Source organism: Cucurbita pepo, chromosome 12 (genome assembly GCF_057944985.1).
Source record: "Cucurbita pepo subsp. pepo isolate OVF chromosome 12, ASM5794498v1, whole genome shotgun sequence".
Lineage (NCBI taxonomy): Eukaryota > Viridiplantae > Streptophyta > Magnoliopsida > Cucurbitales > Cucurbitaceae > Cucurbita > Cucurbita pepo.
Genome location: NC_141809.1, coordinates 11851934 through 11875006, shown reverse-complemented (window position 1 = coordinate 11875006; position 23073 = coordinate 11851934). Strand labels below are relative to the sequence as shown.

At 35.6% G+C, this 23073-nt stretch overlaps 3 protein-coding genes across 11 annotated transcripts; all 3 read left to right on the top strand.

The window, feature by feature from the left end:
* The first annotated feature begins 489 nt into the window (after nucleotides 1-489).
* On the top strand, nucleotides 490-6585 carry LOC111807537 (uncharacterized). 3 transcript variants are annotated; one of them, XM_023693296.2, is made up of 13 exons: nucleotides 490-1063; nucleotides 1527-1682; nucleotides 1771-1983; nucleotides 2061-2150; nucleotides 2278-2394; nucleotides 2729-2998; nucleotides 3128-3284; nucleotides 3784-3861; nucleotides 4231-4331; nucleotides 4466-4636; nucleotides 5025-5099; nucleotides 5247-5354; nucleotides 6172-6585. In XM_023693296.2, the coding sequence occupies exons 1-13, from the start codon at nucleotides 680-682 to the stop codon at nucleotides 6517-6519; spliced, it is 2268 nt and encodes a 755-aa protein (XP_023549064.2). In that variant the 5' UTR covers nucleotides 490-679; the 3' UTR covers nucleotides 6520-6585. The 3 variants fall into 3 exon arrangements, with proteins under 3 accessions (XP_023549064.2, XP_023549066.2, XP_023549065.2); XM_023693298.2 differs by having other exon boundaries at nucleotides 926-1063; nucleotides 1549-1682; XM_023693297.2 differs by having other exon boundaries at nucleotides 926-1063; nucleotides 1540-1682.
* Nucleotides 6586-8091: 1506 nt separating this feature from the next.
* Nucleotides 8092-17502, top strand: LOC111806451 (Nucleoside diphosphate kinase family protein). Of its 4 annotated transcripts, none has more exons than XM_023691776.2 (6): nucleotides 8092-8268; nucleotides 8516-8606; nucleotides 9199-9423; nucleotides 10622-10729; nucleotides 10869-10972; nucleotides 17479-17502. In XM_023691776.2, exons 1-6 carry the CDS (start codon nucleotides 8145-8147, stop codon nucleotides 17481-17483), a joined length of 657 nt encoding a protein of 218 aa, XP_023547544.2. In that variant the 5' UTR covers nucleotides 8092-8144; the 3' UTR covers nucleotides 17484-17502. The 4 variants fall into 4 exon arrangements, with proteins under 4 accessions (XP_023547544.2, XP_023547537.2, XP_086985210.1 ...); XM_023691769.2 differs by lacking the exon at nucleotides 17479-17502 and adding an exon at nucleotides 16947-17189; XM_087129084.1 differs by lacking the exon at nucleotides 17479-17502 and adding an exon at nucleotides 13913-16533.
* LOC111806450 (protein DEEPER ROOTING 1) lies at nucleotides 10907-22894 on the top strand. Of its 4 annotated transcripts, XM_087129083.1 has the most exons (7): nucleotides 10907-10972; nucleotides 19798-19865; nucleotides 19959-20031; nucleotides 20895-21412; nucleotides 21662-21830; nucleotides 22462-22529; nucleotides 22618-22894. In XM_087129083.1, the coding sequence occupies exons 2-6, from the start codon at nucleotides 19860-19862 to the stop codon at nucleotides 22479-22481; spliced, it is 786 nt and encodes a 261-aa protein (XP_086985209.1). In that variant the 5' UTR covers nucleotides 10907-10972; nucleotides 19798-19859; the 3' UTR covers nucleotides 22482-22529; nucleotides 22618-22894. The 4 variants fall into 4 exon arrangements, with proteins under 4 accessions (XP_086985209.1, XP_086985206.1, XP_086985207.1 ...); XM_087129080.1 differs by lacking the exons at nucleotides 22462-22529; nucleotides 22618-22894 and having other exon boundaries at nucleotides 21662-22052; XM_087129081.1 differs by lacking the exons at nucleotides 10907-10972; nucleotides 22462-22529; nucleotides 22618-22894 and adding an exon at nucleotides 17496-17523 and having other exon boundaries at nucleotides 21662-22052.
* Nucleotides 22895-23073: the final 179 nt, after the last annotated feature.

The window sequence follows — 23073 nt, the reverse complement described above, 5'->3', positions numbered from 1 at the left end:
ATTTAATGAGCCACTTTCTACCGATTAAATAAATATTTCTATTGAGTATTGTTGAGATATAATACTTGAAAAATATATTAGTTATAAAATATATCTTAGATATTATATCTTAATATTTAATTAATTTATATTTTTCTTATGGGCAGGTATTAGTTGATAGTTGATAGCAGTACAAAAAATAATCTTTTTAAAAAATTTATGATTATTAATATATATATATATATATATTATTATTATTATTATTTTAATTTGGTCAAGCTTTGATAATGTAATGAAAATGATTTAATAGCGGCTAATAATCAGAATTTTTATTACCAATTTTTTAATTAATATAATCACAGAAAAGCTATGCATTACATAAGTTCTAAAATAGTACACGTGTTGCAAAACTATTGGTCAAATAGATTTGAAGGCACTATTTTTTCCCTCCGTTTTTGTCGTCATATAAAGAGAAGAAAAAAAAAAAATAATTACAAAAAGAAAAATTCATGTTCATGGTCGGTCACTGTTTCTCACTTCAAAGTCGTATAGCTGAATCTCACCTTCCCATCAATGGCTACCATACGGATTATATTTTCATCTACTCTCCTTTTCGCTTTATCTTTTGCTTCTCTCATCTGTCTCTTCTTTATATAAATATAAATCTCGCTCTGCAAGTTTCTACCAGCTTTCATTGACCATGGCCGGCGAGTTTTCCAACTGCGTTGAGTACGGTCTCCATTTGTCGAAACGAATTTACTATGGCAAAGGATCGGCGCCGGCGGCTTTAGGGCGGCAGATGTCTAGAGTATCGGAGGATTACCTTCCGACGGCTCCGATGGTGTATGCCGTTATACCGGACCCGACGATTGTGGACAATCCGGATGTTCCGAGTTATCAACCTTACGTGCACGGGCGCTGCGTACCACCGGTGTTGATTCCGCTACATATGAATGGAGTTGCCATGGAAATCGATTGTTGTTTCGATACTGCGTTCATTGGCGTTAGCGGAACGTGGCGCGTGCATTGCGTGATGGCGGGGAAAGGCTGTGAGTGCCTTATAGCGGTGCCGATGGGAGAGCAGGTAGCCAGATTTTTCTCCATTATATTCTGAAACCTTGAGTTTATAGGTCGTACTGGTCAATCTGTAGTCGTGATTCGTCGCGCTTATGGGAGATGTTGTTTATTTGAGTTCTGGAATTAGTACTGCAGCTGTAGCTACGTAAGAAAATCCGAATCTCGATTTGGAAAATGCTCTATGAAGTTTTGCATTCTGAAATTGCTTTGGAGTCTCAATCGATTTGAAATTTTGTCTTTCGAATTGACTCCAGTGTTATTTTAATTGAGATTCTACAAGGTCAATTAATCAATCAAACGTAACAGAGATTTTCTTTGTTAATCGTATGCCTGAAAGGATGTTAAAGTGTAGTCGATTGTTAAATTCTTCATCCAATTGATTGGGACTTGCGTTTCCATGACAAGCTGCATAAGTCCCTATCCTTCGACTTTCCATTTTTGCATTCTGAAAAAAACATTGTGGCTAACAGGGTTCACTTCTAGGTGTTGAAGTCGATGTTACTGGAACGTCATATCGCACTCAATTAGTCTCCATGGAAGACGCGGAAGCTATACAGAAACTAGCAAAATCTGAAGATGGAAAGTTTCTGAAAGGGCGCCGGATATACACATTAAAAATCCCCAAGGTTACATCGCTTTAATCCTGTATATTTTTTCATCATGATCTGCTGTTCATTCTACCTCAAGGGTAAATAAGATACAGCTGTTCTCCAGGTCGATGGTGGCTGTACTCTTTCAGTTCGAATCAATTGGTCCCAGAGAATACCATACCTTGATGATCTCTTCTGTCTCAATGTACCTTTCAATTTTCCAGCATATTTAGTTCCTCCTGGGAAAAAAGTCAAGAATATTCAGAAGATCTTATTGCATATAAATTCTGGTATTTCATCAGAAATTGTATGTAAACATACAAGCCATCCGATGAAGGTAATGCAAAGGTCTCACGAGATAATACTAGTTTCAGAATTTACCGAATATGACTGAATTTTTGTATTATCTTCTAGATACTAAATCGAGAGGTTGGCAGCTTAAGTTTCTCAAACGAGACAGAGGTCTCGGCATGGTCAAATATAGATTTCGAGCTTTCGTATTCTGTAAGTATCATTTATTTGAATCTTTTCTGAGGAAAACTTGAAGAATTTCTTGTTTTCAGAAACGCTAAACTTTCACCCCCAGTTGGGAAATGCTGCATGCTTAAGTTCATTTCTACCCTGTTGGCAGATTTCTCCTAGTGACTTGTTTGGTGGTGTTCTTCTCCAATCGCCGTCTCTTCATGATTTTGATCAAAGAGAGATGTTTTGTCTGTACATTTTCCCCGGCCAGAACCAGAACCGGAAGGTTTGTTGTTCTTTTTCTTTTTTTAGTACAAAAATATGTGGGATTAGATTTCAACCTCTTACTTGAGGAAAAAGTGTTCTAGAATTGTTAGGAGAGTAGTTACACTAGCTAATTAAGAGGAAGATCATGAGTTATAAGTAAAGAATACTATCTCTATTCGTATGAGGTCTTTTGGAGAAACCAAAAGCAAAGTTACAACTTATGCTCAAAGTGGACAATATCACTCACTCACTCTAGTTCGGGCCCTTCTTTTTTCTTTGGTTGGTAGCCAATTAATTTTGTGTCATTGATTTGGCAGACCCTATTTTAACGTCTCACTATTTTTCTTCGTTAGGTTTTCAGAAAGGAAGTAGTATTTATTATTGACATAAGTGGAAGCATGAAGGGTGGTCCTCTCGAGAGTACAAAACGCGCAGTGCTCGCTTCAATTTCAAAGTTGAATCATGAAGATACATTTAACATTATAGCGTTCAATGGAGACACTAAATTATTTTCATCATCGATGGAGCAAGCAACCGACGAAGCAATTACTAGAGCAACAGAATGGATTGACGCTAATCTAGTAGCTAATGGTGGCACTAACATCCTGCTTCCCGTGGAACAGGTAACCTTAGCCCATAAGCCTTAACTACATTACCTTCCATTGTGTTTAGTTAGCAATTAAGGTGTGTTAACCCTTTTCATTTGGTCATCTTCATAGAGGTTTTTGGTTCACAGTGTTATTCTATTGCAGGCTATAAAGATGTTGGCTGAAACTGGAAATTCAATTCCCCTCATTTTTCTCATTACAGATGGCTCTGTTAATAATGAGAGAGAAATATGTAATCTTGTGAAAGCTTCTTTGAAGAGTGGAAAGACGATCTCTCCTCGTTTATGTACTTTTGGTATTGGTAAGACCTTGCCTTACTGTTCTTTCAAGAAACACTTGATGTCCTGAGTAAAAAAATTTAAATAAAAACAATTGTTTAAATTCTGCTTAAGTTCAAATCCTTGAAGAAAACGAGTTCGCTCCCTGAAATAGTGTCTGAGAGGACCCACAAAAAATGTGAATGAAATCGAAGGCTATATTGCTTCAATTATTGATCTCGTTTTAGGACACTCATCAAGGCAGGGCCCTATGATTATTGAACTGACTAGACTATTTTGATTTTAGCATACACCATAATTTGGGGGGGAAAAGACAACAACACTTGTTTCATTCACAAACAATGTGGGTTAACATGATAATAATTCTACTGGCATAACCTGATTATAGTACTCCATGGTATTTATGGTCTCCTTTTGCTCTTTATTAACTGCTTCCCATTAATTTGGCTCATCTATAATGTGAACAGTTACTTGCATTCGATCTAAAATTTTACGTTTATTGATGTTTAAAGCTTTTCCCAGGTACATACTGCAACCATTACTTCTTACAAATGCTATCAGAAATTGGAAGGGGTGTGTACGATGCTGCTTATGATGTAGGTGAATATCTCTTTCTCTGACTGATGCTATAATGATCCATTTTCTTGTGGTACTCCCGTAATTTTCTTGTATTGAAGCAATAAATCGTTTCGAAAGGAATTTTTTTTGGCTCCATGACTACAAGGTAAAAATTCCTATCGGTTCTTACTTTGATAGGAGGGTGTTGTTCATTAGACTGATTTGAATGAACTTGAGGTAGCAGCCTTAATTAATATGGTAGAGTTAAACAGTAAGCTAAACAAAAACTACAAAATCTTAGAGATTCATCACACGAAATAAGCCCCGTTTTTTAAGGTTTTTTTTTAATGAGTAAGAGCTGTTTATGTTTTATTGTTCATCCATCTAATTTCTTCGTCTTGTTTTGGCCAGATTTGATTGATTCTCGGTTCCAGATGTTATTCACAAAAGCCTCATCGCTCTTTCTCGCCAACATCACCGTGGATGCTTTCAAGCATCTTGCTTCCCTTGAGGTTAACAATTCGTGAACAACTTCTTTCTGTTTTCAGTCATACTTTTGAAGTCCCGATCTTTCTTCCACAGACACTACTCTCTTATTTTCTGACTGAATCTTGACATTCCTTTCCAACATGATGTTCTTGTGTAGTTGTTTCCAACTCAAATTCCGGACCTTGCATGTGGAAGCCCATTGATAGTATCAGGCCGATACAATGGAAGTTTTCCTGAGTCGTTCAAAGTTAGTGGCATCTTAGCGGATATGAGCGATTCCGCAATCCATCTCAAATCCCAACGAGCTAAAGAACTGCTTCTTGATAGGGTACTGGTTCTTCCTTCCTGCTAAATATTACTTTTTGTTGATGAATTAGTACAAAGGATCATCTACTCTAATTTGCTTTTGGGATTTCTTCCGCCACCATGTTGAGGATTATTGAAAGGATTAGTCTCACGTTAGCTAATTAAAAGGAAATAGAGGAAGATCATGGGTTTTTTATTGAAAGGATTAGTCTCACGTTAGCTAATTAAAAGGAAATAGAGGAAGATCATGGGTTTATAAAAAACACTATCTTTATTGGTACGAGGCTTTCGGGGAAACAAAAAACAAAGCCATGAGAGCTTATGCTCAAAATGACATGACAATATCATACCATTGTGGAGAGTCTGATTCCTAACCTCCTTCGTTCTCTTACTCATTCTTTATTCTGCAGGTGCTTGGGAGAAGACAAATTGATATAATGACTTCACATGCATGGTTATTGGAAAGCAAGGACCTAGAAGATAAGGTTCGTGGCTTATAGCTGTTTGTTTAGGGTCAACCATAATGAGCACGGTGGATGAAATTGCAATTAGCTTAAGCTTTTGAGATTGAATTGGATCCTATGATAGTTTATCTAATCCCGGTTTGATTCTGTTTGATTTGCCTCTTCCAGATTGCTTGTATGAGCAAACAAACTGCGTTTCCGTCCGAGTATACACGTTTGATTCTAATGCTGACCAAGGAAGGGAAAAAAGCTCCACCATCCGTTATCGTACAGGAGGTAAGATTTCCCTCTAAACTTCTGGAATCTACCCTTGTTTTCAGGAGAATATTTGAGCGGCCGGAAGATTATTGCTAGCAGTTCTTTTGATAAATGAGCAAAACTATGATTAACCATATATTTCATAGTTTTGAGTTTAGAAACCTTTGGCTTTTTGGGTCTGCCTTAGGCCTTAGCAAGTCAATCAATAGTCACATTTAATAATTTTTTCCACTGTCCAAGAATCTTGGTAAAATTGTAACCATTTGGGATTCTTTTACTACCCATATTCTCACTAGAATACTGAAATGGAAGGATTATTGTGAGGGAGCCCATCTTGGCTAATTAAGGGGAGGATCATGTCTTTATAAGTAAAGAATACATCTACATTGGTACGGGAACGTTTGGGGAAATCAAAAGTAAAGTCATGAGAGCTTATGTTCATCATACCATTATGGAGGTTCGTAGTTTCTAACATTGTACCAGAGTCATATCAATAGAATTCTCAAGTGTCGAACAAAGGGTGTACTTTGTTTGAGGACTCCAAAGAAGGAGTTGAAACTCGATTAAGGGGAGACTATTCCAAGACTCCATAGGCCTCGAGGGAGGAGGCTATATGATGTATTTTGTTCGAGCGGAAGATTATTGAGGATTGTCGGGAGGGAGTCCCACTTTGGCTAATTAAGGGGAGGTCTGTGGTTCCCAACACCCCCCTTTTGAAAACACGAGTAGCACCATTTAGATTAAATTCTTCAAAAATCCCATGAATCGAACATTTGTTTACCTTCAAATCATTACATTACCCAAAGAAAATTGCTAATTTTGTTAAATAAAACAGATGCGTAAGAGAATGGACATGTGGAAGTCGAATAAGGTAGAATGGAAGGGGCAAGAGATCGTTTTCTTGGGGAACCAAGGCGTTGGATTTGGGAACCTGACAGCAACCGCAGAGAATATGCAGCCAGGAAAGGAAATAAAGGCAACTCAAGCAACAGATATGTTGGTGAAAGCCGCTACAAATTGCTGTGGGCGACTGATAGACCGATTCTGTTGCATGTGTTTCATAAAGTCTTGTATGTACATGAATGACAGGTGCATCGTGGCTTTTACACAACTCTCCGCCGCTCTTGCCTGCTGTGAGATCTTTAATTGCTGCTTTGAATTATGTGAATGTGATTGCTTCTAATGTTAATACTACTTTATATCATATTTTATAAGGTGAAATATTGAGGTCTTGTTTTGTTTAGCTCAATCATTCCTTTTGGGGAGAGGAATTGAATCATCTAACTCTAGCTTATCCTTAGTTATAGATTTGACAATATACCGTCCCAAAAAATAATATTTCCATGACCAGTAAAATATGCTAGCAAACATCGTCGAACTAGACAATGACATATATGTCTAACCTTGTTAAGAATGAGAAACATAAGTGGGATTGAAAGTCCGATCTTCGTTTATTTAAGCTGGTTGGTTTGCAAGTTGAACTTTCCACTATGGTGTCCCAACTGTTATATTTTTACATTTAGAGGTGAATATTCATATGCGTCGCATCGAAAATCAAGATTGGAATGAAATAACAAATTTCATGAAACTACTTGTTTACTCTTCTAAACGGCGGTGTGCTCGATTCCTCGAGTTGCATCGAGAGAGGGAACGACTGGTTGCAAGCTCAACTTTTTATAACCGACTCTTTAAGTTAGGTTTTTCATTTGTTCTTTTTTCTTTCTTTATTTTTTTGGATTTTACATAATTACGAATGTTTCTTATTGAAGATATGTTTGGTAGTAGCTCATTAATATAATATTGGCATCTTTCATTTCCTTTCCCAAGCTCATGCTCCACAATTGTGATGATATTTAAGAAAATAACAGTACTTATTCCTCAGATTATTAGGATTGTTAATAATTTAAAATATTTGTTCACAAGATATTTATAGAGTGCTTATGACCTCGATGTTTGAAAGTTGAAAGCGTTCTTCATTTTTAATAATACAAAGTCATACATTAATATGATATATAACTTTTTTTAGTAGCTCGTAATTAGATCTCTCGTAGGCTAACAATACGTACCCTATGATCATTCATTTACACTCCATATTAAAAAATAAAAATAAATCACAATTTCATACTTTCTATTTTTTTGGTGAATTAAGAAGTTTATGTAATTTTTAAATCATTTTTTAGCTTAAAATGACAGGTGTCAAAAATCTAACGGTCAAAATTTAAAATAAGATCAATTTACATATTAAAAATTTAAATTAGAAGCCAACCCAAGAATATTAAAAATAAATTTGATTGAAAAAAAAAACCATAGTAAGTCTTAAAAATCGTGCTTATATGTATTCTTTAAGATTATAATTAGATTAAATTATTAAATTTAAGATTAAAATTAAAAGATATATATTTTATGAGTAGTTTAATTCATTTACTATCTAAAAAAAGTTTAATATATATATAATGTCGCAATTTTATTTTTAATTTTAAATTAAATTTGATGGTTAAAAAATTAATTTTAAATTGGGTTGAATTTTTAAAAAATTAAAAATTTGGGGCAGAATATTTTTTAAAAATAAGTTGTACATACTTTTAAAAAAATAAGAATATTTAAAGTTCGTGGCAAACTATTTTCGAATTTTAACACGTGTAGGACAAGTAAGGAGACGGCGTCAGGGACTATCAAAGTCCAGCACGCTCCACGTGTCCTTAATTAACTTGATAAACCCGGTCCGTTTCTTGGACAAATCCTCTGATCCTTCGGCTTCGCGTAGTTACCGCGATATTCTTCCTCTCTCTCTCTCTTCCCCCTAAAACAATGCCCGCGCCCCCATTTTGTAGCGCTTCATACTTTCCCGCCATTGTACTGATCTACAAGTGCTCGAGTTTCCATTGTCTTTCTTTCCGTTGCAGCTTCTCAATCTCGATTCGGCGAATCGCAGGTACGTGTTTTCGATCGGTTATAGAGGTTAAGGAACTGCAGGATTAGATAGCGTTCTTGAAATTACTGAATATTTGTTGAAACGGATTGTATGCCTAGCTGTAGCAGTGGAAATTACTGACTGTGAGTTCGTTTAGCTGAAATACTTTAAGTATTCGATGTTCTTCGGCCTTGGGCCTCGGAAATTCTGAATCCAATGGATTTTTTCGAACTTGACGCGATTTTGAGTGATGTTGTTGTTGTTGCAGTTTCTTCCCAGGATATGAAGATCCGTTTGGTTTTGCTCGGTTCGCGGTTTCTATTTTTCTTCGTCCTCGTTTCTATCGCTTTTTCTGGCATGTAAGTAATGCTATGGCGTCGTGTTTCCTTTTGAAAATTTTCATCATCTCGTTGCTTAGGTGTGCGTAGAGGAATCTAGTTGTTCTCATCAGCATCGGTGATCATACCGTTTTCGTTTGATTATAGATAGTAGCGAAAGTTTTCTTGTATCTTAGACAGAACTCTTGTTAGATTATTTAGCTAATCGGACGTAAATCCAATTGTTAATAATGGAAATTAAAAAAAAAAAAAAAAGAAAAAAGAATCCTGGTTGGAGATTTCTCTTAGCTATGGATGATTCTGTTGAGCAATTTCCGGAACTGATTTCTTTTTTTAATTTGTACATTTAAATTAAATGACATTAAGTTGACTTAGTTTACTTTTTTTGGTTGTCTTGAAGATCTTGTCACGAGCATTGAAATCTCCGTTTCTCCTTATTATCATCAATCATATTAACATTTGCGATATTTGAAGTGACACTACTTCATTGTCTCAATCTACTTTGATCTTACTCTGACATTTCTACTCATGGTAACTTGTTTTTCGTTTCTTGAAGATCTTTTTCTCTTTTGCACGATAAATAATTCTTAAAATATTGAAGCCCTGATTTTAGATTTGCAAGTAATGGAGGTATGGAAACGGAGAAAACATTGGCTATGATAAAACCAGATGGCTTGCGCGGTAACTACACCGATAGAATCAGAAGGGCCATTGTGGAGTCCGGATTCAGGATTTTGAAGGAAAGAGTAGTTGAATTGGATGAAGATAGAGCAAGTCGCTTTTATGCCGAACATTCGTCTAAAAGCTTCTTTCCTACTTTGGTCAAATACATGACGAGGTACATATTAAATCTTTGAAATGTTGTCAAGTTTCCTCTGCTAATACTCATTTGCATAATTTCATATGATCCGTGGTACTAGTGTATTAATAATGATGTGTACTTTACTGCATTTAAACTGCTTTCCTCTGCATTAATTTGCTAGCAAGTGATGAATATGTTTGTCACCCATGCAATTTAGCAGCCATTACACCACATCTGTGTGTACTGAAAAAAGAAAAATTTGAAAGTGCTGATATTGCAAGATTACTGATTCATTCCGTGACTATTTTGTTGAGGACTATTAAGAGGAGTAATCTCACATTGGCTAATTAAGAGGAAGATCATGGATTTATAAGTAAGGGACACTATCTCCATTGACATGAGGCCTTTTGGGGAAATCAAAAGCAAATCCATGAGAGTTTATACTCAAAGTGGACAATATCATACCATTGTGGAAATTTGTGATTCCTAATATGGTATCAGAGCCATGCTCAACTTAGCCATGCCAACATAATCCTTGAGTGTCAAACAAAGAAGTTGTGAGCCTCAAAGGTGGTGTCAAAGGTGACTCAAGTGTCGAACAAAGAATGTATTTTGTTCGAGGGCTCCAAAGAAGGAGTCGAGCCTCAATTAAGGGGAGGTTGTTCGAGAGCTCCAAAGAAGGAGGCCTTAGGGGAGGCTCTATGGTGTACTTTGTTCGAGGGGAAAATTGTTGATGATTATTAAGATGAGTAGTCCCACGTTGGCAAATTAAGAGAAAGATCACGGATTTATAAGTAAGGAACACTATCTCTATTGGCATGAGGCCTTTTGAGAAAACCAAAAAAACAAAGCCACGAGAACAGTGGACAATATCATACCATTGTGGAGATTCGTAATTCCCCTAACATATTTATCTTACTTTCTTTTCGAGTAATTTCAGTTATGCATTAGCAACATAGAGAAGTTCATGATAGGTATCTCAAGCTTATCAGATGTTCATCAGTGTGGTTCTCCACCTCGAGCAGCCATATTCTCATCGTTTAACTTAGTTGAAATATGGGTCTATGTATAACAGAAGACATTAAAATCAATCAAAATCAATCTGGACTTCTAATCTGATCTTTTTGTAGCCATATGTAAAGGTTTTAAACAAACATGAAATCTTTCTTCAATTGTGCGGTTGTGTAAGTTCTTGCATAATGGTGTTCTTCCTCTGTCTAACACTGCTCATTAGTGGCCCAGTATGCGTTATGGTTTTGGAGAAACAAAATGCCATTGCAGATTGGCGTGCTATGATTGGGCCAACAGATGCAACGAAAGCTAGGGCTACGCATCCTAATAGGTCATAAATTTTTATCTTCGTCTCTATATATACTTTGCCTCCAGAAGTTTGAGATATGAATTCCGTACTGATGTCAATTCATTTGCTACCAGTTCACTTTAAGTTTTGGCTTTTATTATGGTCTCTTGCACGATTTCAGCATTAGGGCAATGTGTGGCTTGGATTCAGAGAAAAACTGTGTTCATGGTTCAGATTCTCTTCAATCAGCTCAAAGAGAGATCTCATTTTTCTTTGAAGAAACTGGTAAATTCTATTCCTTCTATCACATATATATAAAATGCATATTATTTGTTTGTCCGCGTTCTACTTTCGTTTTTTATTACTGCAATACTTTTTACTGTCATATTTATAGTGTCACACAATCTTGCGATCTATTTGGGCAAACATGCAGCTATCCGTTAATATCAAAATCCTATAAATGAAAGTAAAAATGCAATATTGATTGATGTAGAAATAAATGTTGTACCTTTAGAATCAGAAGTTGTAAATTCTAGAGAGGAGGAGGTTACTGGTTGGGAGCGGACAGAGGCTAGATTTATCTGCCATTTACAACAAAACCCATTTTTTTAGATTATAATGATTTTTTAAAATTATATTTCTCATAGAAAATGATAAAATGGAACTTTTCTTCAATTCTTCTCCCACAAGGCACGTCTGTTTCTTGGTCCTTAAAAGCGTACTCTCTTTTCTGTTATTGTACTTCTTTTGACAGGTGAAATAGTTGGAAAACATGATGAATTATAATCATTAAGCAGTCAGCGTATAAGAATGACTAGATCTTATGGACGACTTTATATTTATATTCTCAAATTCCAAACATGCATTGCTGCCAGCCCCCACCCAAAATTCTTCTGGACGTTGGCAAGCCGATACCTTGTACTGTGCACATCTCACGCGCTCATTTGGATATTTGTGTGCTATTTGTGGATGTTACAATTATGATCAGTGCCTGTATTAGAAATTTAGAACTTGTTTTCCCATGACCTGTTTGTCAGTTTTATTTATCTTTTGTTACTTTTAAGAAGGATTTGTTTCGATCCATAAATGCTACTATTAGGAAGATAAAACCATTGGTTGGTTATGAGGGGTCTGTGGCTTCTTACGACCTTATTTAAACAGGATCTGTTCTATAGGTTGTACAATTGTGATCTTATCCCGTAGCTTCTTTAGTTTATTAAGTTTTAGGTTTTTTATTTGTTTTATAGTTTTAGTTAGACATGCTGCACACCTGTAATTGTTCCTGTTTGCCCTGGTAACAGACGTAGGGCAGTAAATGATGGGCTGCAATGCTTTTCAATTAGAATTTTTCATTCAATAAAAACTTCAATATTTGTGCTTCACCCGTTGGTAATGATAATATTCCAAAAATTAAGTGTAGTTCTCCTCGATCCTTGTGATTTTCTTCCTTAGACAGGCCTAACGTGCACTTTAGGACATGTTGACTCACACTTTAGGACATGTTGAGGATTGTTGGGAAGGAGTCCCACATTGGCTAATTTAGGGTTTAGGGAATGATCATGTGTTTATTAGTAAGGAATACATCATCTCCAGTAGTATGATGCCATTTTGGGAAGCCCAAAGCAAAGCCATGAGAGCTTATGCCCAAAGTGGACAATATCATACCATTGTAGAAAGTCGTTATTCCTAACCGAACACGCCTTCACATACATGCCTTCCCGTTAAGCGGTGAGCGTCTTTTCTCTACTTTCTCTTTCTCTCTTCTTTCTTTGAGTAATTTTTTGGAATAACATTCCGTCTGACTTATAGTATTGTATGTTCTTTTTACTGGGATATGGGGTTGAAAACAACTCTTTTGCAGAAACACTCACTCTAGACCTAAGACCAATCAATAAGAGATTACAAAAACTCTTTACGATACTACTACACCTTGCTTTTCTTGGAAAAGCTTGGTGGAGGAGAATTACAATGTAGACTGCACACTCGTTATCTTATTGATTTATTCTTAAAATTTCTAAATATTTACTTTTTTTTTTTTTAAAAAAAAAAACGTTCTATAAAACTTGTAGACAATGGACTTGCAATTATTGAGTTTGACTCTATTGGGCTAGTGACGATCTTTTATTGATGTTTCTAAAGGACATGAAGGTGATCATAAGAATTTTAATGATTCGAGATGATGTAGAATTAATGACTCTGGCTAATCAGCAGGTTCGATTTCTTGGGCAATCTTTGTTTTGGTCGTTGGTCTCTCTGGTGTGCGGTTGAGATAGAGAAATGTGCGGGTTCATGATTATTTAGCTAATCAGCAGTTTATACGTAGATGGAGAATTAGCTTAGCCGTCTTAGTTATTGAGAATTAGATTAGCCATCTTCGAGTAGGTTTTCCTTTGCAACCCCCTTTCTCCGTAGACAAATATCTCTAAGGCATGAACAACCAAGTTCGATTAATTTCCCAGTCCTGTCTTCTTACTAATTTTTCAGTGATAAATTTATGAGGATTGAATCAACCTTTGAGATAAAATTGTTCACTGAATCATGTAGGGAGGATCTACACTTAAGTTGGTGACTGGACATCATTTGGAAGGCTGGTCTTGTTCACGAATGAGTAGGCATATGGAGCTAGGATGCATTTGAAAATCATTTGAATATTTAGGTCTTATCTGATAAACATGTTTTTAAAATTTAAGGTAAGTTTTGAAAATTAAAATACATTTTAAAATAGTTTTTGTTTTCAATCTCATATACATTTTAACATAGTTTTTATTTTTACTTCAAAACCTGACTTTATGTCCTTTTAACTTAAAAATGGTGGTTAATGTTTGAGATAACTTTTAATATTTTGACACTATCAGTTTTTATCTCTTATGTACCAACTTTTATGCCCCTTAATTATAATTGCACCCAAAGTTGAGTTGAACTTTTCTATTTATAGGCAAAAGTCGTCCTTGTATCACCATGCATAGCCTATGTTTTGCATCTATTGATTAGAAGGTAACTGAGTCTGTAATGCGTTAGCCTTCTTAGTGAGATTGTTGAATAGGCTTAAGTGATAATTTTTGGAGTTTCCTATCAAAAAAAGACGATTTTTTGGAGTTTTTCTTCTTTCTAAAAACCCCTCTTTTGCTAGCACTTCTCAAGTTTATGCAAGTATAAATTTGTCGAACCAAACTGTCTCACTATTCCTTGGAATGTATTTTTGGATTCTGACTTTCTGGATCACAGTTGCATGGATCCTATTTTTTTTATTGGGCGGTTAGCATAGCAGTATATGATGCCTTGCCTTGCTCTTCGGCATTGAAGAGGTATAATCTTTTGAACCTTTGGGCTTCAGTTTGATTTGATTTGGACTTCAACTAACTTTTCTCATGGGCTTTCTGATGATTAAGCTCCATGATGGCTAGCTTCTTTTTGTTTTTTATAAACCATCAGGTGTCAATTTCTTACACTAATCTCATTAACATTTTAGCGTTGATCGGATATTCGTGTTTTTGGCTATGGAGTGCCTATTTAGTTCCTTTAGTCAGTACTATCAACGCCTTCCTTGAGATGAGCATAACCAGATGCCAAAATTACAAGTTGCCAATCCTATCAAGGAATGACAGAAACATTTAAGAACCTAATGAACAGCAAGGAACTGAGGATGATCTATTCTCGGCTCGTTGAGACAATACACTCATAATTAATACAGTAGTTTTGTAGAGTCATGATACTCTATTATGCCTTTTGCCCCAATTCTTGAGGTGGTATTATGGATATCATAGCTAGAAGTTTCCATTAAGAGATCAGATTTAATGAAAAGCGAGCTGGTCAAACCATTGGATGATACAAGTCCACGCAATACCAAGGCTTAGTTTATGGTTGCCAACCGCAATATTTGCCTTCCAGAATTGGGAAGTTTAGCATATAGTTTCTCCTTTTAGCTTGGGTTTGTAAGCCCTAGACACCTACTAGATGCATCGCTCACGTGGTTTCTTATCTTTCTTTTAAAATAAGCCGTGTCTTGGTTGGAGTGATTCTTTTCTGACTCCACCCCTTCCATATTTTATTCCACTTTTATGATTTTCTTTTCCCCTCCTCCTTTTCCCTGCATCTCGAGGAACTTTTGGGCAATGAGACTAAAATGACGAACCTAGTGACGATTATGATGTAAAGATATTTAAGCCTCGGATATATGTATATATATATACTTTTTTATCCGTTTATATTAAGATATAGTATTTGGAGAATATATTATAATAATTAGTTATAGAATATATCTTAGATATTCAATTTTAGGTTAGGATTTGATTATCATTTGATTAGAGTATGATTTAGTTCGTTTATATTTTTCCCTTATTCTTAGGTATTAGTTGGTAGCTTGTGTCCTGTTGTTTAAACGTTGTGAACATAGATAGCACTTTTCGATCTCACTTCTATTTCTCATTCTTAACCGTTTGGTTATTGAGTTATTGAGTGAGTCATCTCGTTTTCTTTTTGCTTTCCCTTCATTATTTTGAATCCATTTTAATATGTCAACCTTACTCCTGGCGACCCATTTATAAACTGAAGTTTATATACATAACATTACAAGGCCAGAATTATAATCTTTAGCCTCTAAGGGAGATCACCGATGACTTATTTGGCTGTTTGTAGAAGTCTATTGAAGAGTTGTATTGACTAAACCAGGTTGTTTAAATTAGCTTAGATAGTGTATTTCTTTCTAAAATTTTAATATAAGAATCTGTACGAAATACTTGAGGGACACGATAGAGCGTTTTAAACCAAGTATGTAAGCACTAATTAAGTAGAACAACAGTGGTGAGGATTTTTAAAGCCTCTTGGTTAGTAGAAGATATTATCGGTATTAGAAACGATAGTACTCTATGATGTTAGAGGAGTTTGTGGCTGGTATTCAAAGAGGTAACTGTTACTTTCCCTTTTCGTTGAAAAGAAGGTGTAGAGATCCGAGAGTTGGCTTGGTTTGTGGCATCTTTTTAGGAGCAAAGGCTCCGAGGAAAGAATAAAGCTACAATATTTCAATCCACCCGGTTGGTACGACTGTGTGAATAACTTTGTCGTGACACGTGGCCAAATAGGTTTCAAACTGGCCATTGCTGGGTGTTTCTCGGGCTTTGATCTGGGTTCACTGTCTAGATTTGAAAACAGTTCCTAGCGCTACTGTACAGTTTTGAAGTCATTAAAAGATTGCCAATAAGACTGCTAGTGCGATGCTGTGTTTGGTCAAATTTATATTGGAGTGAGAAGCTTGAAAAGTATAATAAGTGTTGAATAAGAAACAGGGCTTGTGAAAGAGAACACCCCACTTTCTATTTCTATTGATGAGGATAGGAGTTCCTACAATCATAACTCTGTTGTGTAGACCTATAAAGAGTTCTTTTCTTAGGCCGTTTTCGATTAGAGGGTTCCATTCCACGACTGGACTAACAATGTGTATGAGGTAATAACTTAAGGGACAAATCCAGTAGCCGTGTCTACACGGACATGGTGGTGCTTTATATAGCAGACCCAACTTGGCCAAAATTTTTAGGACTCTACCCTCTTTCTTTTCTCTCTCGATAAGCAACCATCCTTGTCTTTTTATGATGTTTCACATTAGTGGGGAGGAGAACAAAAACCCTTTATAAGGGTGTGGAAATCTTTTTCTAGCGGACATGTTTTAAAGCCTAAGTGGAAGTCTGAAAGGGAAAGTTTAAAGGGAATAATATCTACTAGCGGTGGATTTGGATCGTTACACTTTTCCTCTCATGCTTATTTTAAGCACTGTACGTGTGGTTCTCTAATATAGATATTGGGTTGGAGGTGCTTGGTTTATGCGGCCTTCAGGAACGTGTTAGGCACACACACAAACATAGTTGAAATAAGGAACATGTTGACATGATCAGTAGTAAACTAAACTGTCAGATTCCATTAGCTGCTGTTGGTTTCTTTTTAAAATTTTAATTGGTCAAGATAAAGCACCATTTTGGTCTACTTTATATTTTATATTTTAGTTTGTGTGTGTACTTTCAAATTATTGAATTTAGTTCTTTCCAATAAATCTTCAAAATGCTAATTAGTATTATGGTTAGTTTATTGCCAACTTTTCTTTGAAAAAATTAGTCTCTACTAGTTATTTACTTTTTAAATTTAGGAAGCATATTCAGTTGTGTTTTTTCTTGATTATTATTAAAGTTTGATAAAAACACTAATTTTAAGGTATTTTAAATGTACACAATTTAGGAGTAACATTTTAATATTATTGAAATGATGTGTGCAGGAGTATTATTATATTACCTTATTTGCTCTGGGAAATGTATACAAGTCCGTCAATACAAATCCTTGATAATGTAAAATAATATCAATTGTTTCCAAAAATATTAATCTTTTGGTATTAAGGAAAGGATATTCATATGGTTAGCAAAGAAAATGTGTTGGGGTAAAAGATTAATTACAAAATTGTGGGGTAGAGAATAGAAATTGTCAAGTTTTGCAGAGTAAATTTTTAAAGTATAATTTGTGACAGTTTGTATGCGCGATGAAATTTTGGTGGAAAAAAAAATGTATTTTGAGCAAAGGTAATGAGGGAAGGCATGTATATGTATGTTTTTTTTAATATTACAATTGCATGCAAGCCGTATATGTGAGGGTGTTCATATGACTCGAGAATTCGGTCAATCTGGACTATCCAACCCAACTCATAAAGGTCTGTTGAATTAGATTTTTTTATTTTTTTATTTTATATATATATATATATATAGTTTAAGTTTGGTTGAATTTTTGAAAATTTGAAAATTTGGGTTGTTTTGCAGGTTGATAGTTTTTAAGCGAATCAACCCGATCAATCCAAAAATAAGGTTACAACCTAACACTATTCTACTTTTAAAAGTATTATGACGATCGAAAATATTTGACATTTGTAATCAATTTTAGTAATGTGGTGCCATATTTGATATTTGAGTTTTATGATAGTTTAGTTATTGATGTATGGATAAATATAATTTTTTTAAATAATTAAAAAAAAACTTACAATTCAATCTAACTTAAAAAAAAAAACTTACCATTCAATCCAACTAAAAAAAATTGGGGATTGAGTTAGGTCTGGTTGCAAACATTGGGTAACCCAATCCAATCCAACCCTTGTATATACATACCCACAAGTTCGGTTTCCAAATAGATTTAGATATTTTTATTAAAATGATTAATTAATTGATTATGCTAAAGGGAAATAATTGTTGTAGTCTACTAGCATAGAATATTAAAAATATTAGAAATTAAAATAAAGATCCAAATATAATAAATTTTGAGGATGCATCCATCCAGATGAACCCTATTTCGAAAAATTTCTTGGGCTCGATCTTTTTGGTATTTCCAAATGAGGAAGCCTTAACTTCGGCCAATTTTCAGAAAATTGTGCTATAATTGTTCCTCTATGAGGCATGAGATAGACTTTTTAGGATTTCTTAGGAAAATGGTAAAGAATGTAATATTATCAATTTCTCGGTAAAAGACGCTCTACGTCTTCGAATTCCGATTCGGTGAATATTTATAAATTAGTGTGGATTTCTTTATTTTTCATTTATTTCTTTCACTTAATAATTTTAAAATTTTAAAATTCAAGTTTGCTTAAATGGGCTATTATTATTTAATAGAAAGAAGGCCAAAAGTCGCAAAAGGAAAAGAATGTGTATTGTTTAAAGTATCGATCTTATTTGATTCTACATTATCTTGCTTTCTTCCATTCATTAAAACTGCTGATCCTTGTTGAAATAGCTTCACAATGTTTATATGATCATTGGTTATATCATTGATATGTTAATTTGCATGTTCTTTTATACGTGATACAAAATGTAGCAAATGTTAGGAATCACAACTCTCCACAATGGTATGATATTGTCCACTTTGAGCATAAACTCTCGTGGCTTTGCTTTGGGCTTCCCCAAAAGGTCTCATACCAATAGAGATAGTATTCCTCACTTATAAACCTATGGTCTTCCACTAAATTAACCAATGTGGGATTCACTCCCAATAATCTCCAACAATCCTCCTCTCGAACAAAGTACACTATAAGTCTCAGGGGAGCTCTCGAATAGGAGAAATTCTTCGTAGATTATTTTGTTCGAGAGAAAGTGTTGAATTGCAGAAAATACATACTAATGAGCAAGTTGCAGACATATTTACTAAGGCACTTGCCAAAGTGAAGTTTGAAGTTTTTTCGTAAAGGCTCTCGGAGTTATTGAGAAATAAGCTTGCACTAAGGGAGGCTGTCAAAATTGAGTGAAACTTGTTAGTTTGAATTAGTCAAGATAGATTAATATTTGGAGAATATATTAGTTATAGAATATATAGATATTAGTAATGGTTAATATTTTTCTCATTTGATTTGTAGTATATTTTATTTTATTCTCAAGATTTAGTTAATTTATATTTTCCTTATCCGTAAGTATTAGTTGGTATCTTGTACCCTATTTAAACGTTTGTGAATATCAATCAAGATTGAACCTTTGATCCCAACTCTATTTTTTCATTCTTAACTCTCTGTAGTGTTTAGTTGAGTAATAATATCTTTAGATCTATCACACTTTTGAGGAGTAGATATTGACGGATGGTCTATAAATGTTAAAAAATAGATCAAAAGGTTAGAGAGTTGAATTGATGTATTATTGGAACAATGAGCCTGAATATTGAATGCCCACCTCGTGTAAGTGTCATTACCATTAGATTAAAGAGGTATAGGGATCAACTCCACCTTTTCTACTTAGCAGTTGTCTTAGGATTTGCATCTCAAGATCCAACGGATCAAATTATGACACGGTCGGTTGTATAGAGGATGTTCCAGAATTGAACCCGCAGAATCCTCCTTTTGTAGTCTTTTCAAATTACAGGAAATTAAATTATTCAATTTTCTAGAGAATGTTCTTCATGCTAGTGGTGTATGTGCATTTGAGGTGTATAAGAGGAAGAATCAGCCATTAGTTTCAGGAGTGGAGGGTCTAGAGTGGGCACTGATCGTATCAGAGAGCTCTGTTTGGGAACTTGAACCAATTCTTACTTGCTGTCACTGACCAAGCTCCAGCATCAAACTTGCCTAATTTCTTCACGTTTTTTCATCTTCCCAATACTCCCCCCAGTGGCTTTTAAGATCTGGTTCTGAACTTCACTCACCTTCAAGTTGTTGTGTTGTTAGTTGAAGATGAAGGTGAGCTTGTTTTTACTTGATTCATTGTTCTCTTGTTCTGTTCTGGCATTCATCTTGTGTAGTTCATGAAGGATTGATCTTGGTTGAATGCAGTTCTTCAGCTGGATGCAGACTAAACTAAACGGCAAACAGGAGAAGAAAATCCCACATACATTCTCTACTTCTCGTAAGCTTTTCTCTCTTTTCCAAACTGGTGTCTAGAAGTGGTATAGGACAGAGTCGAACACTTGTAATGCATCTATTAGTGAGGGGTTTCCACACCCTTGTAAATAATACTTTGTTCTCCTCTCCAATTGATGTGGGTGTTAATCGAACACGACTCTTCATAATGGTATGATATTGTCCACTTTGAGTATAAGCTCTCGTGGCTTTGCTTTGGTCTTCTCAAAAGGCCTCAAGCCAGTGGAGAGAGTATTCCTTAATTATAAACCTATGATCATTCCCTAAAGTAGCCGAGGTGGGACTTTCATCCAACGGTGGGATCTCACACATAGGACCTATGTGGCTTAATTGTTTCAATGGGGTTGGTGAAGAGACTGTTAGACGAACACGACTGTCCACAATGGTATGATATTGTCCATTTTGAGTCTAAGCTCTCATGGCTTTGCTTTGGTCTTCCCAAAAGACCTCATACAATGGAGAGACTATTCTTTGTTTATAAACCCGTGATCATTCCCTAAATTAGCCGACGTGGGACTTTAATCATCCAAAGAGAGAGACAATGGTGTAGAGAATCGATTCAGTGAAATGGTTTTGGTTGGATCCAAAATTTAGTTAGCTGGATCAAGATCCCAATGCAAACGGGGACATGATTCAAAAGGTAACCCAAATCACCAACCTGCAAACTTGGGTCCATGTGCCTTGTTCCCTCGACCCTTTAAAATAAATTATTCAATACCCAAAATTTTCCTCCCTTTGTTTGTCCATTTCATGGGTACAAATCAACGTGATGAAAGGATTTTGTACATTTAATATCACTTGAAACTTGGTTGTGTACAAATTGAATATGTTCCTTCTCCAACTTTGTAGAGCATAAAAAACAAGAGTCTCGTGAAGAGTTCAGCGATTGGCCTCATGGATTGCTAGCAATTGGAACTTTTGGCAACAATGAGATTAAAGATGAACAAGACATACAAGAGGAGGAGGATCCATCTTCTTCAGAAGAGATAGTTGATATCTCTCCTGAAGAAGTTGGTAAATTACAGAAAGAGTTAACAAAGCTTTTATCTCGAAAACCGAACGCCGAAAAGCAGGTTGCAGATCTTCCATTGGATAGATTTCTCAACTGTCCTTCAAGCTTGGAGGTTGACAGAAGAATCAGCAATCCACTTTGCAGTGATTTAGATGATAAAGATGAAGATATTGAAAGAACCATTGGTCTTATCATTGGGAAATGCAAAGACATTTGGGCTGATGGTAAAAAGAAAGCTATTGGGAAGAAATCCATCTCTTTTCTTCTCAAAAAGTTGTTTGTTTGTAGTAATGGCTTCACTCCTTTACCACCCCCAAGTTTGAGAGAAACTCTTCAAGAGTCTAGAATGGAAAAGGTACGTAATTTTTGTGTATATTCGTTACTTGTGATGTCCCATGTTGGTTGGGGAGGAGAACAAACCACCATTTATAAGGGTGTGGAAACCTTCTCCTAGCTGACGCGTTTCAAAACCTTGAGGGGAAATCCGAAAGGGAAAGCCCAAAAAAGGCAATATCTACTAGTGGTGGATCTGAGCCGTTACATTATTACATCCTTAAGGTCAAATTAGCTTTTGAATCTGATGTTCTTTTCATTTCAATGGCAGCTTTTAAGAACAATTCTCCTAAAAAAAATCTCCCCACAACACGCCTCTCGATCTTCATCGTTGAAGAGGTATATAGAGGAAAAACCGTCACCAAAAAATAGAAACGATGGTGAAGAGCAGAAAAAAGATGCCAAAGATGGATCCAAATGGGACAAGACTGATTCTGAATGTAAGTTAAACTTTTTAAAATCGTGAGGCTGACAACGATATGGAGTGGGAGTGGGTCAAAATGGATATTTATCTGTTAGTGGTGGGCTTAGGCTGTTATAAATGGTATCAAAGTTGGTCACTGAGCGGTGTGTCAGTGAGGACGCTGGGCCTCCAAGGAGGGTGGATTGTGAGATCCCACATTGGTGGGTGTGATGTCCCATATTGATTCATATTGGTTCATATTGGTTCATATTGGTTGGGGAGGAGAACAAAACATCTTTTACAAGTGTGTGGATACTTTCCCCCAGCAGACCAATGGGAAAGCCCAAAAATGATAATATCTGCTAGCAGTGTAGATTTGGGTCATTACAGTTGGAGAGGGGAACGAAGCATACCTTATATAGGTGTGGAAACCTCTCCCTAACGGCGCTATGTAACGGGTTGAGCTGTTACAAATGGTATCAAAACCAGTCACTGAGCAATGTGTCATCCTCCTTGGACCCCCAAGGAGGGTGGATTGTAAGATCCCACATCGGTATACCTTATAAGGGTGTAGAAATCTCTCCATAATAGACGCATTTTAAAACCTCATAACGGGTTGAAGTAGATCTAGCCTTTTCTAACAACCCGTCTTTCTTTCACAATTACAGATATAGTTCTCGAGATATAATCCCGTCTCCTTTCCTAATCAATCTTCCATCTAACTGATTTGAAGAAGGTAACAACAACTCCTTCCTCACTTTCTTCAGTATATTTCATTTCATTTCACACATCAATGACTAATCTTCAAATTCATGACTTTGCAGATATTCAATCTCCACCCTTCGTCTCGGATCGAACAGTCGAGATGTTGTTCATCACATCGAAACATCTTATTGACAGTGCTTACATTTTTTTCATGGTTGTATGTTACAGAAACAGAGCAACTCATGTTTTGAAACATCGTCAAAAAAGTGTTCATGTGATGAACAGAGGCTTCCATTTTTTTTTTTTTTTTTCACTTTCCCTTTGTAACATATTTGAGGCAAATAACATTTTGTATTGTAATAAAGTTTCCAAGACAATGTTGTGTTGGGCACTGTTGCTTCCCATATTTTATTATGATACCGATGGTTGTAGCGAAAGCGGAACAAATGTACCCACAACCACAATGAACAAAATTACACAAAGAGACATCAAGATATTTACGTGGTTCGGAAATAAGTTCACTTACCTCTACGGGTAGCAAACAATCACTAATAATTAAAGTGTTATAGGTGAAT

Excerpts from the sequence above, each read along its gene's own strand:
- LOC111807537 (XM_023693296.2), top strand. The coding sequence starts at position 680 with ATGGCCGGCGAGTTTTCCAACTGCGTTGAGTACGGTCTCCATTTGTCG. Across the intron at positions 2,395-2,728 it reads GCCAGAACCAGAACCGGAAG|GTTTTCAGAAAGGAAGTAGT; the intron begins GTTTGTTGTTCT and ends TTTCTTCGTTAG. Across the intron at positions 5,100-5,246 it reads GCAAGGACCTAGAAGATAAG|ATTGCTTGTATGAGCAAACA; the intron begins GTTCGTGGCTTA and ends TGCCTCTTCCAG.
- LOC111806451 (XM_023691769.2), top strand. The coding sequence starts at position 8,145 with ATGCCCGCGCCCCCATTTTGTAGCGCTTCATACTTTCCCGCCATTGTA. Across the intron at positions 8,269-8,515 it reads CTCGATTCGGCGAATCGCAG|TTTCTTCCCAGGATATGAAG; the intron begins GTACGTGTTTTC and ends TTGTTGTTGCAG. Across the intron at positions 10,730-10,868 it reads AGGGCTACGCATCCTAATAG|CATTAGGGCAATGTGTGGCT; the intron begins GTCATAAATTTT and ends GCACGATTTCAG.
- LOC111806450 (XM_087129082.1), top strand. The coding sequence starts at position 19,953 with ATGCAGTTCTTCAGCTGGATGCAGACTAAACTAAACGGCAAACAGGAG. Across the intron at positions 20,032-20,894 it reads ACATACATTCTCTACTTCTC|AGCATAAAAAACAAGAGTCT; the intron begins GTAAGCTTTTCT and ends CCAACTTTGTAG. Across the intron at positions 21,413-21,661 it reads AAGAGTCTAGAATGGAAAAG|CTTTTAAGAACAATTCTCCT; the intron begins GTACGTAATTTT and ends TTTCAATGGCAG.